Genomic DNA, 16644 nt, shown 5'->3' with positions numbered 1-16644 from the left:
ATGTGAGACTAAAGCATTTTGCAACAAGTATTAAAGTTGCAACACCATTTTGAATGCCAAAAGCTAAAGATTAAAAGTTTTCATCAATATACTAGGCTGCCTCTTTAAGACAGAAAGCACCTAAAAGACAGTTCAGGAAGTAGTACTGACAGTTTTCCATGAGGATGCTTTGCCTCCAATCTCCATCTGCCTCTATTTGAGAAAGCTTGCTTGCATTCCTTTCCATAGTGTTTATGCTGCTATGTCTTCTGTTGCAGTCAGGTATGGTCACTAAAAAAGCCAGAAAAGCCAGAGGAACTTTGGATACGATGCTATTCAAGTGCAAAGGATTAGCACCTATTTTTCCTTTACACTGCACATGCTTTTGGTATACTAGTTGGGAGCACAGAGGAGGAAGATCTATCCATTTGCCATTACTTTTGTGGGTAGAATGTTACGATTAGAAGACTGGTTCTGCTTGGTACTCTCAATGGGATTCAGCTTTACAATCAACCTTGATCAATATCAATTTTGGAGCTAAGACTTTCAAGGAGGATTGTTGCACTGGTAAGGATCATGAATGCCAATGATTTTCTCAATGCTTTAGGCACTTCACCAGAACTAATACTGAATGAACATCAAAGCAGAGATTAACTCCACAGGTTCAGTTAACATGTCAATTGCTCCTTTAAGGCCTGGAGACACTCATTCTTCCCTTAATCTTATCTTCCTAGTATTGGAGATGATTCAGAACATGGCTCAGCTGGTGCATTGCTGTAAATATCTTCCTGCAAATGATCCTTGCTCATGCTTCAGTTCTCTTCCGACTTAAGGATGAAGACTTGCTTCTGGATTGATTTGGACTCCAATATCATTCTGTGCTGATAAAAGCTGATTTTTAACCTTTGTTGTTGGAGGACTATCACCCAACAAATGAGCTGTAGCTGTTGAACCTTTCTGCTGAGTTTAAGCATATATATTTAAGAAAATTGTGGAATGACAGGAGACAGCAAAGAGAATCAGTGGCCCAGGCGAGGTTGACTAGAATCAGTTCAATCACAGTAGTACACAGTGGGCTGCTCCTATAAAAGAATTGGTGAGAAAACGTTTCTAACATTGATGGCTAAACTACAAATAAAGCTTATGAAACCTACAAAAAAATTGTCTTTTTGTCACCTTTCTTTCCCTCATTCTGCAAATGCCGATTCATTTTGTCGTAGGGTTCCATAACAATGAATAACTCACTTGAGGGACCATGCTTAATTTATGAACTTGGGCAATGAGTGTTGGCAAGGACTCAGACAGGACACCCAGATAGGAGCTCAAAACATCTGGGACAGTCTGATTCTTTCCTTAGTCAATACCACTACACCAGCTGCACTTTGAGGAACAATGAATGGGCATAATCAGGAGCAAAACTATGACTGATATTTTTCTGGCTGATATTACGCAACTGAAAAATCTGATGCCATTCATTGAAGAGAAGTCATTAAGGTAAGTTCTGGATTGAGACATGGTAAATAGTATAATGGGGTAAGATCACTTAACTTTCTTCACTTTGTACATGGAACTTGGGCAAAAGGGAAAGATGAAATTTCATTGAATTGCATACAAATACAAAAATTTGTGATACCTCTAACATATTTTCATCAAGAAATAATGATTACGCTTCTACCTTTCAAAACTGATATAACCCTAAACAACATATTAACTCAGGTGCTCAGCATCAAGGTCCTTGGGTCAGTTCGCTGGAATGGGGCATCTCATGGGGTGCCCCATTAGTTAGGCAACTGCACATTTAGGTTTCAAAAACTTTTGCCAACAAAATTACTAAATGTGTGAGTTGATAACGGTGAGGCAAAGGCAACAGGGAACCTGGGACCTGGTAAACAATGGGACAAAAAGTGTATCTCCTTAACCAATAAGATTAAAGGATTGAAGAATAAATGGAAAGAATAGCTGAAAAGTTAGCTGAAGAGAAATAAAGAGAAGGGCAGAAACTTTAGCATAAGTGTGATAAAAAGGTTTGGAAAGAAAAATCAATAAAAAATGAAAAAATATAAAATCGGCATGTTTAAAATTTCCTGAAATGATTCATGACCCAAAGGAATAAGGCTACACATTTATAATTGTTTACTTTCACAGCAAGGGAAGCTGACTGACAGTTGCTAAAAGGGTACTTACACTGACACTAGACTTAACTTTCTGTGCCAAGTCGAATGAACAATTAATGTGCAAAAGTAGTAATTCCTTGAAAGTCACGGGGGTGGGGGGGGGTGGTTAAAGAAACTATGCCATTTTTGGGATTCACACTTCACATTGTATTATTTAGAGTCATCTAGTCATTTATTGCACAGAAGGAAGTCATTCTTCCAATTCCTCAATAAAAGTTGCTAGCCAAATTGCACATTAATCACAGCATCTGTCATTCACATATCACTTTTTTCAGCAAAATCTGGCCCCTCAATTTTAAAAGACACAAATATGTTTATTCTATTGCTAATGAAAAGGCATTTAGATCCATACTTGCAATGTTTCAGCTTCATCCTCGATTCCGCCAGCCTTTTGTTCTACAGCAGTTTCCTGAAGTGCAGAATGAAGAATCTCTTTTCCAATAATTACGACTTCTAAAGCAAGATCATACTCTTTCCAGCATCGTAATGTCTATTAATGTAGTACAAAAAACATTTTAAAATATTTAGATTCTGGAGTATCAGGTCTGTTACCAAACAGTTGAACTGGGTAAGGATAATAAACTTACCTCAAAATTTATAAAGTTATATGTAAAGTTAGAAATCCCAATCCAAGAAAGAAAGTAGAAAGTTTTAAGGGTTGATAATATAATTAGAAAATCTACTGCAGAAACCTCACATTATTTTGCAATTAAACCATAGGCTAACAGTGCACTACAACATACACAGAACATACACATACTGCAACACACAATATTATGGGTAAGTGCAGGTGGCACAGAGGATTTGTGCACTACATTCCTAGCTCCACAATATGGTTTAGAATCTTAAGCTGGAAACAGCACCATTTTGGACAGGTGCTACATGGTTGGTGCCACTGAAGGTGGGCGAAGATAATGGCCCAGATCTTCCAGACAGCGGTGGAGATGTTTCAAATGCTGATTGCCCACTTAACATTTTACGATGGAGCCCTTGCACCCTCCGATGCCGGCTTCAGCAGGAATGTAGGGATGAACAGAGTCTGCAGAACAACTGTCCAATATAATTCCAACGTTGCCTTACCCCCTTTTCTCATCAGGAACTGCAGACACGTCCCCCCTTAAGGTCTGTATTCATTTCATTGGCTTAGACTGTTATAAATGGAGCTGTCAACTCCAACACTGCACAGCCTCCCCTCACTGACAGTGCTAACCCCCCTCACCCCCTGGCAATGCTCAACCCCTCAACACCCCTGACAATGTTCACTCTCCTCTCAGCCTCCAATAATATTCACCCTCCCCCATCCACCAACAGTACAACGCCCAGGACAACGCGCCCCCTCCCTTCAACCACTGACAATGTTTGCAATCCCCTCAGTGCCTCTGACAATGCTCAACCCCCTGACAATGTTCACCCTTCCCTCCACCTCTGACAATGTTCAGTCTCCTCTCACCGCTCCCAAAAATGCTCACCCTCAGCAACAATGCTCACCCTCCCCTCACTCCACAGACAATGTTCAACGCCATCCCCCCCCTCAACCGCTGAAAATGCTCACCGTCCCCTCACCCCCTGACAATGCTTACCCTCCCCAGCCCCCTGATAATGCTCACCCTCTCCTTACGCCCCCCAACAATGCTTACCCACCCCTCACTCCCGCAAAAATGTTCATCCTCTCCTCACCACCCCTCCCCAACAATGTTCACTCTCCCTCACCATCCCCCCACCGGGTCGGTCAGGAGGGGCATCAGTGGGGGTCGTGTGGTCAGTGGGGGGAGTCTGCCAGCGGGTCAGTCAGGGGGGATCAGGTGGTCTTGGGGGGCTGGTCAAGTGGTAAGTGGGGTGTTGGTTGGGGAAGGGGTGTCGATCGGGAGGATGGTCGATCGAGGAGATGTTGGTCTGGAGGGGTTAGTCAGGGGAGGTCGATTGGTCAGTGGGGCAGTCAGTCGGGTGTTGCTGGTTGGGGGGTTCAGTCTGGTGATCAGTGGGGGGTTGGGAGTCAGGTAGTCTGGGGAGGTTCGGTTGGGTCAGTCAAGTTGGTCAGTGGGGCAGGGCTGTGCCAGTCAGGGGGCATTAATTGGGGAGTGGCCAGACAAGGGGGGTCAATCAGGGGGATGTTGGTCCGGGTGGGGGTCGGATGGTGGGCGGGGGTCGGATGGTCAATGAGGGTGGTCAATTGAGGGGGGAGATGTCGGTTTGGGGTGTGTCGATCGGGGGATGTCGATCGGTCAGTGGGGGGTAGGTTTGGGGAGTCTGTTGGGGGGTCAGTTGGGGTGGGTCGGGTGGGGGCGTGGGGGTCAAGGGAGGTCGGTCAGGGGTTGGAGATCAGGTGGTCAGTGGGGGGGCCGGTCGGGGTGGTCTAGTGGTCATTGGAGGTTGGGGATCAGTCTTGGGGCTTCAGGTGGTCGGGGGTGTCAGTTGGTGGGGAATCAATTGGGGGCAGTGGTTAGTCGAGGATGGTCAATCAGGGGGATTCAGGTGGCTAAAGGGGTCAAATGATGGGGGCAGCTGGTCAGTGGGGGCGGCTGGTCAGTGGGGAGGATGGGGGTCGGGTGGTCAATGTAGGGGTGCTGTCAGGGTGTTTTGGTTGGGGGACTAAGTTGGTTAATGGGTGGGTAAGTCCGTGGAGGTGTGTGGGGAGTATGGGAGTTGCATGGTCTGTGCAAGGATTTCTGTCCAGGTGCCAGTCGGGGGGAGGATGGTGGTTGGGTGGTTAGTGCTGGGGGCGGAGAGACCGGTCAGTGGGGGGGAGTCACATGGTCAGTGGGGGAGGGTGGTGAGTCAGCCTGTGGGGTGAGTCAGGAAGTTTGCGATTTAAATCATAATTTCGGATGATTCCCAGTGCAGGGCAATGGCCCAAAGGAAGTTTCAACTTCCTTAAGCAATTGCTGGGCAATCCTTACCTGGGAACTCCTGGGGTGAGCAGGGTCAGGTGTTCCCTAGTGCATCTTTGGGGTACCCCGCCCCCCCGGGGAGAAAATTATTATAATGAATAAATTAGGGGGGGACAGTAAGGCATGCAGATGGAATCAGGAAGTTGAAAAAGGACTTAAGGTTATGTGAGTGGGCAAAACTAGGTCACATGGATTTCATGTGGCAAGTATGATGTCATCCACTTTGGTCACAAGAAAGATAAATTGCAGCATTTTTAATTGGTGGGAAACTAGGAACTATAGGAAGACAGAGATTTGGAAGTCCGAGTACACAAATGCCTTGATAGATGCAGAGATCTAATTGATTGCCGGAGCTGGCTCAAGGAGCTGAATGGCCTATTCCTGAACCTATTATTATGGTAAAATAACTTACTGTGCATTACTGCAGTAAAAAGCAGAATGCAAAAATCGTAGACAAATGTAAATACTGTACCTTTGCTAAATGGTAAGTGATGCAAGCCGTCATGTGTTGCAAACTTTCGGTTATTCCAAACTGTTTCCTTTGCCTGTAGGCACCAACAACTTCTTGTAGAATACACAGACATTTTGTGAGAATCTGTCACACAATTATTGAAGATATAATCATTCTTTTTGCAGTAATACATGGGAAATTTCCTTAAGCCAGTGTTATTGTACATATGTTTTGTAACAGTAAATTAAGAATACTTTGCTGAACATTACTTCACTAAAACTGTTATGCTGACAATACCAAGAGTATTTCAAGCCTATTACAAGGCTGACATAAATTTTTGGAATATACAAACATGCAACAAAATAGTATGCAATTATTTGCAACCAAGAAAAAAAAATATATATATATACAGAAAATAAAAATAAAAGTGCTTGCTGAGAGAATTAGCAATTCATCAATAATATCTAGAAACCAAAAAACTAGTGAAGAATAGATTTCCAAATGGAAGCGCGTTAATTGTCCATTTAAGGGCCTCAATTCACAGGAAGGCAGGGAGTCTGCCTACTAGCTTTCCCATCCAGGACTTAAACAGGGTGGAAACAGGAAGGTGGCAGGGCCTCCTTTGCCACCCTCCTACATGATTAAATGCCTCCCTGCCACTCGCCACGGGAAGGGCGCAGGATTTGGCCCTATGAAGGCAAAAGCTAAGCCTTCATAAAATGCTGGTTAGGACTCAGCTGGAGGATTGAGTTCAATCGAGCTTTAGGAAGGGGTTCAGGGACTTCCTAAAGGAAGGGCGAGATTTATTAGCTCGGTACAAGGGATGGAGGGAGATGGTGTAGACTTGGAGATGATGTTTCCATTTGTGGAATGTCTAAATCTGTGTCACAAGCAATATTCCCTCTCTTGTTTTGCTAGCCTGCATGAAGGTTGCCTGAACCTCTTAAACAGAAGGCGTGTTGTGGCTACAATAGGTGCTGGAAGTCCTATACATCTGATTCTGACCAGGGAAAGGCAGAAGTGTGTCACAACATAGCAGAGAATGGGCTCCTGATTCAGGAGGTAGAAAGGAGGAGGGAAGTAATCTATCCACAGGGGACCAAGAGGAACTCCAGTCAAACTCTGAGAAACCAGTACGAAAAGAGAGTCACAGCATTCAATGCCAGGAATACCTGGATGCAGTGCCACAAGAAGCTCAATAACCACACACAAGTGGTTAAGGTCAGTGAACGGATCTTTAAATGCCATATCCTACCAACACACAGTGCTCAAAGCACGGCACTCTAATCATCCACCTGCCAACAATCTCCACTAATCATGCCATTCATGGGGGAAGAGAAAAGAACATGGTTGCAATAGGGGATTGCATAGTCAGGGGAATAGATACTGTTCTATGCAGCCATGACCGGGAGTTCTGAAGGTTATGTTGCCTGCCTAGTAGCAGAGTTAAAGACATTGCCTTACAGCTAGAGATGAACTTGGAGTGGAAGGCGGAGGATCCAATTATCACGGGATCATAGAATGGTTACAGCACAGGAGGCTATTCAGCCCACCGTGTTTGTGCTGGCTCTCAGCATTCTCCTGCTTTCTCCCTATATAGCCCAGCACATTCTTCCTTTCCAGATAATAATCAAATTCCTTCGATTGAACCTGCCTCCACCACACTTTCAGGCAATGCATTCATCAGTAAAGTAATGGAAGGGATCATCAACAGTGCTATCAAGTGGCACTTGCTTAGCAATAACCTGCTCACTGATGCTCAGTTTGGGTTCTGCCAGGGCCACTCAGCTCCTGGCCTCATTACAGCCATGGTTCAAACATGGGCAAAAGAGATGAACTCCAGAGGTGAGGAGAGAGTGACTGCCCTTGGCTTCAAGGCTGTATTTGACTAAGTGTAACATCAAGGAGCCCTAGCAATACTGGAGTCAATGGGAATCTGGGGGAAAACTCTCCACTGGTTGGAGTCAGACCTAGCAGACCTAGGTGGTTGTGGTTGTTGGAGGTCAATCATCTCAGGTCCAGGATATCACTGCAGGAGTTCCTCAGGGTAATGTCCTAGGCCTAACCATCTTCAGCTTCTTCATCAATGACCTTCTTTCCATTATAAGGTCAGAAGTGGGGATGTTCGCTAATGATTGCACAATGTTCAGCACCATTCGCGACTCCTCAGATACTGAAGCAGTCCATGCCCAAATGCAGCAAGACCTGGACAATATCCAAGCTTGGGCTGACAAGTGGCAAGTAACATTCCCACCACACAAGTGTCAGGCAATGACCATCTCCAACAAGAGAGAATCCAACTATCACCCCTTGATGTTCAATGACATTGCAATCATTGAATCCCCCACTATCAAGGTCCTGGGGAGTACCATTGACCAGAAATTGAACTGGACTAGACATTTAAATACTGTGACTACAAGAGCAGGTCAGAGGTTAGGAATTGTGTGACGAGTAACTCACCTCCTCACTCCCCAAAACCTGTCCACCATCTTCAAGGCACAAGTCAGGAGTGTGATGGAATACTCCCCACTTGCCTGGATGAATGCAGCTTCCACAACACTTAAGAAGCTGGACACAGTCGAGGACAAAGCAGCCTACTTGTTTGGATGTGGATCACCACATCCACAAACATTCACTCCCTCCACCACCGTCGCACAGTCGCAGCAGTGTGTACCATCTACAAGGTGCACTGCAGGAATTCACCAAGGCTCCTTCAACAGCACCTGCCAAACCCACGACCATTACCATCTAGAAGGACAAGGGCAGCAGATAGATGGGAACACCACCACCTGCAGGTTCCTCTCCAAGTCACTCACTGACTTGGAAATATATCGCCGTTCTTTCACTGTTGCTGGGTCAAAATCCTGGAGCTCCCTTCCTAACAGCACTGTGGGTATGCCTACACCACGTGGACTGCAGCAGTTCAAGAAGACAGCTCACCACCACCTTCTCAAGGGCAACTAGGGATGGGCAATAAATGCTGGCCCAGCCAGCGAAGCCCACATCCCCTGAATGAATAAAAAAATTCCAGATGCTAACCATTTGCTGCGGAAAAAAAATTGTCTTCATGTCACCACTGCTTCCTTTTCCAATTACTTTAATTCTGCGCCCACTGGTTCTCAATCCTTCCATGAATGGGAACAGTTTCTCCCTATTTACTCTGTCTAGACCCCTCTATCCCTCTTTCTAATCTCCTCTCAACCTTCTCTTCTCCAAGGAAAACAGTCTCAACTTGTCCAATCTTTCTACGTAACTGAAATTCCTCATCCCTGGAGCCATTCTTGTGAATTTTTTCTGCATCCTCTCTACTGCTTTCACACTCTTCTTAAGTGTGGTGCCCAGAACTGGACACAACGCTCCAGTTGAGGCCAAACCAATGTTTTATACAAGTTTAACACAACCTATTTACTTTTGTACTCCATGTTCCGATTGATAAGGCTTAAGATGCTGTACGCTTTATTAACTGGTTTCTCAACTTGTTCTACCACCTTCAATGACTTATGCACATATACATCCAGGTCCCTCTGCTTCTGCACCCTCTTTATAATTATCTTAGATTGTCTCTCTACATTCTTCTTATCAGGATCACAGAATCACAGGTCCTTCACAGTGCAGAAGAAAGCCATTCGGCCCATCAAGGCTGCATTGGCTCTCTGAAAGCGTATTTTACATAAGACTCCCCTGCCTTATCCCCATAACCTTGCACATTCTTTCTTTTCAGGTAGCAATCCCTTTTGATACCTCGATCAAACCTGCCTCCACCATCTTCTCAGGAAGTTCATTCCAGATTCCAACCACTCTCTGGGTGAAAAAAATGTTCCTCACATCACTTTTACTCCTTTTGCCAATTATTCTGAATCTGTGCCCTCTGGTTCTTGATGCTCTCTTGAATGGGAACTGCTTCTCACTATTTACCCTATCCATACCCCTCAGGATCTTGAATACCTCTATCAAGCCTCCTCTCAGCCTTCCTTTCTCCAAGGAAAACAGTCCCAACCTATCCTCATAGCTACAGTTCTTTATCCCTGAAATCATTTTTGTGGACCTCCTCTGTACTCTCTCCAATGCCTTCACATCCTTCCTCAAGTAAGGCGCCCAGAACTGGATGCAGTACTGCAGATGAGGCCTAACTAGTGTCTTATCTAAGTTCAACATGACCTCTTTACTCTTGTACTCAATGCCCCGATTAATAAAGCCTAAGGTACTATCCACTTTATTAATTGCTCTCTCAACATGCCCTGCCATCTTCAATGACTTAGGTACAGACATACTGAGGTCCCTCTGTTCCTGCACCTCCTTTAAAGTTTCTCCCTTTATTTTATATTATCTCTCATTATTCCTCCTGCCAAAATGAATCACTTCACGCTTCTCTGCATTGAACTTCATCTGCCACTTGTCTGCCCAATCCACCAACATGACTACGTCCTTTTGAAGTTCAAGGCTATCCTCATCACAGCTGACAATGTTTCCAATCTTTGTATCATTTTAAAATTTTGAAATAATGCCCTGTCATTAATATATATCAGGAAGTGCAAGGATCCCAACACTGATCCCTGAGTAACTCTGCTACAAACCTAATCCAATCTGAAAAGCAACCAATTATCACTACTCTCTGTTTCCTGTCACTCAGCCAATTTCTTATTGAAGTGTCTGCTTTCCCTTTTATTCCATGAGCTAGAATTTTGCTCATAGGTCTGTTGTGTGGCACTGTATCAAATGCCTTTTGGAAATTTATATACACCACATCAACAGCATTGCCCTTATCAACTTTCTCTGTTAACTCCTCTAAAAACTCCAGCAAGTTAATTAAACATGATTTTCTCTTAATGAATCTATGCTGGATTTCCTTAATTATCCTGCACTTGTCTAAGTAACATTGATTTTGTCCCGAGCTATAATTTCCAGAAGTTTCCCCACCACTGTAGTCAAACTTACTGGTCTGTAGTTGCTGGATTTATCCTTGCACCCCTTTTTGAACAAGGGTATAATATTCACAATTCTCCAGTCCTCTGGCACCACCCCTGTATCTAAGGAAGACTGGAAGATTATCACTGATGCCTCTGCAATTTCCACTCTCACTTTCCTCAGTACCCTTGGATGCATCTCATCCGGTCCTGGTGACTTATATATTTTAAGTAAAGATAGCCTTTCTAACACCTCCTCCTTCTCAGTTGTAAATTCTTCTAGTGTACCAGTTATCTCCTCTCACCTCGATCTGGGTAGCATCTTCTTCCTTTGTGAAGGCAGGTGCAAAGCACTCGTTTAATACGTCTGCTATTTCTCCTGCCTCCACATGCAAGCCCCATTTTTTATCCATAATCAGCCCTACTCTTTTTTTAACTACCCATTGATTATTTATATGCTTATAGGAAACCTTTGGATTCCCTTTTATGTTAGCTGCCAGTCTCTTTTCTTGCTCTCTCCTTGTTTTTCTTATTAGTTTTATCACTTCCCCTCTTGTCCTTCTATATTCAGTCTGATTTTCCATTGTATTTTCTACCTGACATCTGTCATAAGCGCACTTCTTCCTTTTCATCTTCACCTCTATCTCTCTCGTCGTCCAGGGTGCTCTGCCTTTGTCCTGCCTTTCCCCTTCAAGAGAATATTCTTTGACATTGCCTCCAATACTTTTTCTTTGAAGGAGGCCCATTGTTCAGCCACCATCTTTTCTGCCAACATTTGATTCCAACTCACTCGACTCAGATGCATTCTCATCCCATCGAAGTTGGCTTTCCTCCAATTAATTATCCCTGCTCTGGATTGTTCCTTGCCTTTTCCATGGCCAACCTAAACCTTATGATACAATGGTCACTGTTCCCTAAATGCTCTCCCACTGATATTTGATCCACATGGGCCAACTCATTCCCCAGAACCAGGTCCAACAGTGTCTGCCCTCTCGTTGGACAGGAAACATACTGCTGCAGAAAATTATCTTGAACACATTCCAGAAACTCTCGCCCCTCTTGTCCCTTTGCACTATTCCTATCCCAGTCTTTATTTGGATAATTGAAGTTCCCCATTATAATTACTCTATAATTCTTGCACCTCTCTGTAATTTCTTTGCAGATTTGTTTCTCTACGCCTTCCACTAGTTAGTGGTCTATATACTACATTGATCAATGTTATAGCACCTTTTTCATTCCTTACCTCTAGCCAGAAAGATTCTGTCCTTGACCTCTTTGGAACATCCTCTCTCCCCAGTACTGTAATGCCATCTTTAATCAATACTGTCGCTCCTCACCTTTTCTTCCTTTCCTGTCTCTCCTAAACACCTTGTACCTGGGAATATTCAATGCCCAGTCCTGCCCTTCTTTGAGCCATGTCTCTGTTATAGCAATAATATCATAACTCCATTTGTCAATCTCTGCCTGTAGTTCACCAATCTTATTAAACACACTCTGTGCATTCACATATATGCACATTAGCACTGATTTAAGCTTTTTTACTTTCCCCCTTACTCTGATCCCATCTAATGACTTACGCCTACTCTAATTCTATCAAATTCTCCAAGTATTACATCTACCTTGATGCCACTCTCTGCTATATCCTCCTTATCAGTTAATACTTCTCTACTTCCGACTGCCAATTCCTCCCCTCTCCACTCTGAATTTCCTCTCAGATTCCCATCCCCCTGCCAATCTAGTTTAAACCTTCCCCGACAACACTAGCAAACCTCCCTGTGAGGACATAAGTCCCAATCCTGTTCATGTGTAACCCATCCTTCTTGTACAGATCCCACCTGCCCCAGAACCGGTCCCAATGCCTCAGAAATCTAAAGCCCTCCTCTTACTCCATTTCTCCAGCCACATGTTGAACTGTTCAATCTTCCTATTCTTATGCTCACTAGCACATGGCACTGCGAGTAATCCTAAGATTACTGCTCTTTGAGGTACTGATTTTTAATTTTCTTCCTAACTCCTTAATATCTGCTTTCAAGATCTCATCGTTCTTCCTACCTATGTCATTGCCCCAATGTGGACCATGACCTCTGGATATTTACCCTCACACAAAAGAATGTCCTGCAGCCTCTGTGACATCCTTGACCCTGGCACCAGGGAGGCAACCATCCTGGAGTCACATCTACAGCCACAGAAATGTCTTTCTCTTCCCCTAATTATGGAATCCCCTACCATTATAGCACGTCCACTCTTCCTCCTCCCCTGCTATGCAGCTGAGTCACCCATGGTGCAACGAACTTGGCAGTTGCTGTAGTCCTCTGAGGAACCATCTCACTCACTGGTATCCAAAATGGAAAAACAGTTGGAGAACAAGGTAGCCTCAGGGGGTTCCTGTACTACCTGCCTGTTTCTCTTAGATACTCTGGCAGTCACCCATTTCCTCTCTGTCTGTGTACTTCTTAGCTGCGGTGTGACCACCTCTCTAAATGTACTATCCATATAATCCTCAGCCTTGTGGATACACCACAGTGACTCGAATTGCTGCTCGAGTTCCGCAACCCGGAGATCAAGTTTCTACAACTGGTGACACTTCCTACCGATGTAGTCATCCAGGGCACCTTGTGCCTGCACGACTTCCTACAATCAAGATGCACATTCCACATGGCCGAGCTGCATTGACATACCTTAAACTTTACATAAAGTGCTTATTACAGTATGATATAACATGATAACTCACCTATCACTCACCAATTGTCTTCTTTGTACAGAGTCCGGAAAGGCCAATATTTACCAACCAATCAACTTGCGGAACTCTTGTAATGCACTTTTAGATTTTATCTATAAACTCCTGGCTCTCCCTCTCCGCTACTTTATGGGCTCCTATGACATTCAATCAGCTTCTTCCCCTGTAGCAAAGTAAGAGCCAACTACTGGAGGCTGAAGAAAGGTAGCAAAAGAAAGGAGCAGCTCCTTCCCCTCTTCACTGAACTCCCTCACTCACCAAACTCTAACTTAAGCACTCTAGTGCACCCATAGCAGCACTCCAGTGCAGACAAGCAGCACTGAAGAAGGCCTGTTATTTATGCTCCCTGATTCAAGCTTCTAAAAACCAGTTTGAGCCAGGTATCTAATTAACTAGCTGCATCTCCAAGGAGAGCCTGTAAGCCCCTGCTTTAAAGCTGGAATAAAGCTCAACTTCTCCCAACCCAAAGAGCAACTTTTAGTTAATTGCTAAATGAAAGAAAAGACTAAACTTTAGATAGAAATTAAATAGAAATTAACCCTTAAATTAAATTAACCTTAAAATAACTCTTAACACTCCCTCATTCATCAAACCCCAATTTAATCACTCTAATGCGCCCAAAGCAGCACTCCAGTGCAGGCATCAAACTGAATCACTTCTCTGCACTGAATGGCAGTGCTGGGTGTCAAATCAGCATTACTTGCTAACTGAAGTCATGATTTACTATTTTACATACAGCCTGAGGTCCCTGCACATTGCTAACTTCCTCACTATAATGGCATCAAGCATGGCTAATACCAGAAGTGTACACACGTACTATGATGTCATTTTGGAAAGAAAAATAAAGGCATGCCTTTATATAAAATCGTTCACAACCCAGGACATCCCAAAGTGCACTGTAGTCAAGAAAGTGTAGTCACTCTTGTAATGTAGAAAAATGGATGCAAAATAGCATTCATAGCACCAAGAAACCAAGCATAACAAACTCAAATTGGCCCTCTTATTTTTCAAGCATTCTGACCTGTACAACAGGAGTTGAAGGAATTCTGTGAAAGATCAAGGGTGCAAGAAGTCCATAGCATTGGACAACAGCCTGCAATGCTTGATTGGCATCATTGATCCAGCTGGCAATTTCAATGGCCACCAGAATTCTTTCACATTTAGCCAGTCTACCAAGCTGAAAATTAAAACAACAGGTTAGTAACCTGTGGAGCACTTTGCTTTGATTTCAAACAGAAACATGTTTTTCTATTCAAAGACTATGACTGTCTAGAAATAATCTATGATTTCTGTATTCGCTTAGTTTGCCTCATTTAGATGTATATTTTGATGGTACTTAAAGGAATGATGCCATTTATCATCACTGTAAAAAGAAAAATGAACAATGCTTGGAAAACTTTAATTGATAAAATAATTTGAATTAGCAAATGGTTCATTAATCTCATACCTTTGTTTCTCTTGCAGATACTTGTTTTGATTCCCTTGCTTTTTGAACCCTATGGCTGATTTTGAGGAGCCCAGTATTGGATTCTACTGCTAATTTGTGAATTATAGAAGATAGTGCTGTATAACTGACAGTTATGGGCTTTCACTTTTTCATTTTAATTAATTTGACAATCTGCCAAAATTGGAAATTTTGATCCTTCCTTTTCATTCAACTGGAATATTTGCAATCCAGTGGCAAACTAGCCAATTTTGCACTCCTGCCTGAAATTGTGGAAGAATTGATTGGACTAAAAGAGTCAGCAACGAACTTAGACGAGTTAAACAAGCATAATTTTAATAAAAATATATAGATGATATAATTTTACAGCCAACTTGGTCAAAGATATTCAGTAATATAAACAAAAAGTATCCAATTTTCAGTCTGATTCTAATACTGTCTGTCAAAGATACTATCATCATTCAATGAAAATGGCCTTGAGTTTCTTTTAAGTCATAGTGGCAGTGGAATTTTGACAGACCATGGCCAGTACTGGACTTACACCTTCCCATTTTCCATGTCCCTGATTCTGCTCTGCTGGGATGCCAGCCCAGGTTTGAGGGTGGGGGGTGGTGGGCAGATAGGAGTGTGACGGAAATTGCTGTGGTGTTTTGCTACAGCATAGGATGCTCAGCATTGTTGGTAGAAGGTTGGGAAAAATATTAAAAGATTTTAAAGTTCGCATTTTGCCGAATGTAACTGATGGTAAACTGGGCATTCAAACTGTAAAGAAAGCCCTGTGACCCAAAGTAACATTGGTTGCCAGGGTTCCATATGTGTTCCTAGCACCCAGTGTTGCTATGGCACAAATACTGAAAAATACATTACATGACATCATCTCACCACTCACAACCCCTTGTAATATACCACATATATTTGGGAAAATGTAATAAATGGTGAATGTCATTTCTGGTGGAAAATGTCGAGGGTCAATCATGTCACAGCGAGTCGCTGGAACAGCTCCATATCCAATTTTCCCTAATCTAAAAGGAAAATCAGCTACAAATACAAAAGAAAAATACTGCAGATGCTGAAAATCTGAAATAAAAACGAAAATGCTGGAAATTCTCAGCAAGTCAGGCAATATCAGAAACATTCATCTAGATTTTCCTGTGGGTTTCAGGGCCCCGACGTCGGGACTAAATGGGGTTCCAGGGTTCGGATCAAAACTTGCCAGCAGAGACTAGCAACACAATGTTCTTGGAGCAGATCTCCTGATTGGCAGCCTCCATGCTCATGGTCCTGTTAAGGACGGCAGGGAGGCTCCCGATGCTACTAGTCCAATCAGAGGGCAGCCTGCAGTGGAGCCTTGGCAGCCCCACAGGGAGGGATAGACATTGCTGTGGCAGGTCCGAGAGACAACAAGGGCGCTTCAACATGGAGGTGCCCTCAGAAGCATGGATGCAATTCAAAAACTATGAGGACCAAAGCCTTTAGGTACCTCAAGAGTAGAGAGGAACCACCTCTAGCGGAATCATTTTTACTGTTATCGATGCAAGGAACCTCTGGCTTTGATGGCTTCTCGGCCTTTCACAGGGAGGTCGCAACCATTGAACTGGCAGCCCCCACACACAGCAGTGAGCAGCTCTCTCAGTGGCAAAATGTCCGAGGCCAATTATGGCTTGTAATTGGAGTATTAAACATCCAAATTGTTGTCCGATTCCCAACACCACCCGTGCACCCACTCCTGGGAAAACTCCTCAGCTGTGAGTATGCATCATGGAACTGTCCCGATGCAACTCCCCCCGCCTGCAAGCTAGCCACCATGGCACTGTAAAATTTTGCCCACTAACTCTGTTGCCTGACCTGCTGAGTATTTCCAGCATTTTCTGTTTTTATTTCAGAAAATCAACCATTTACTTTACAGTGAAAATTATTTTTCATCTTCAGTTCTCTGCCCAAAGGCAGGTCCGACCCATAGCCACGGGCAGCGCAAAGAGGCAGGTCCTGAATCCACCCCAGCCAGGACAGTGCTGCTGGCACCAATCTGATTCACACCGGCAATGTACACTTTTACATGCATGTTGT

The 16644-nt window shown here is 43.8% G+C and overlaps 1 protein-coding gene across 1 annotated transcript in view; it reads right to left on the bottom strand.

Moving 5' to 3' along the window:
• cfap54 (cilia and flagella associated 54) overlaps positions 1-16644 on the bottom strand; it is a 264156-nt gene that overhangs the window by 53946 nt on the left and 193566 nt on the right. The window contains exons 27-29 of the mRNA XM_078554638.1: positions 14155-14310; positions 5514-5636; positions 2506-2643 (exon numbers count right to left, since the gene is read on the bottom strand). Of these exons, the coding sequence (XP_078410764.1) occupies positions 2506-2643; positions 5514-5636; positions 14155-14310 (417 nt within the window). The remainder of the gene's footprint in view (positions 1-2505; positions 2644-5513; positions 5637-14154; positions 14311-16644) is intronic.

Source organism: Cetorhinus maximus, chromosome 12 (assembly GCF_964194155.1).
Source record: "Cetorhinus maximus chromosome 12, sCetMax3.hap1.1, whole genome shotgun sequence".
Classification (NCBI taxonomy): domain Eukaryota; kingdom Metazoa; phylum Chordata; class Chondrichthyes; order Lamniformes; family Cetorhinidae; genus Cetorhinus; species Cetorhinus maximus.
This window is presented reverse-complemented; position numbering and strand designations above follow the sequence as displayed.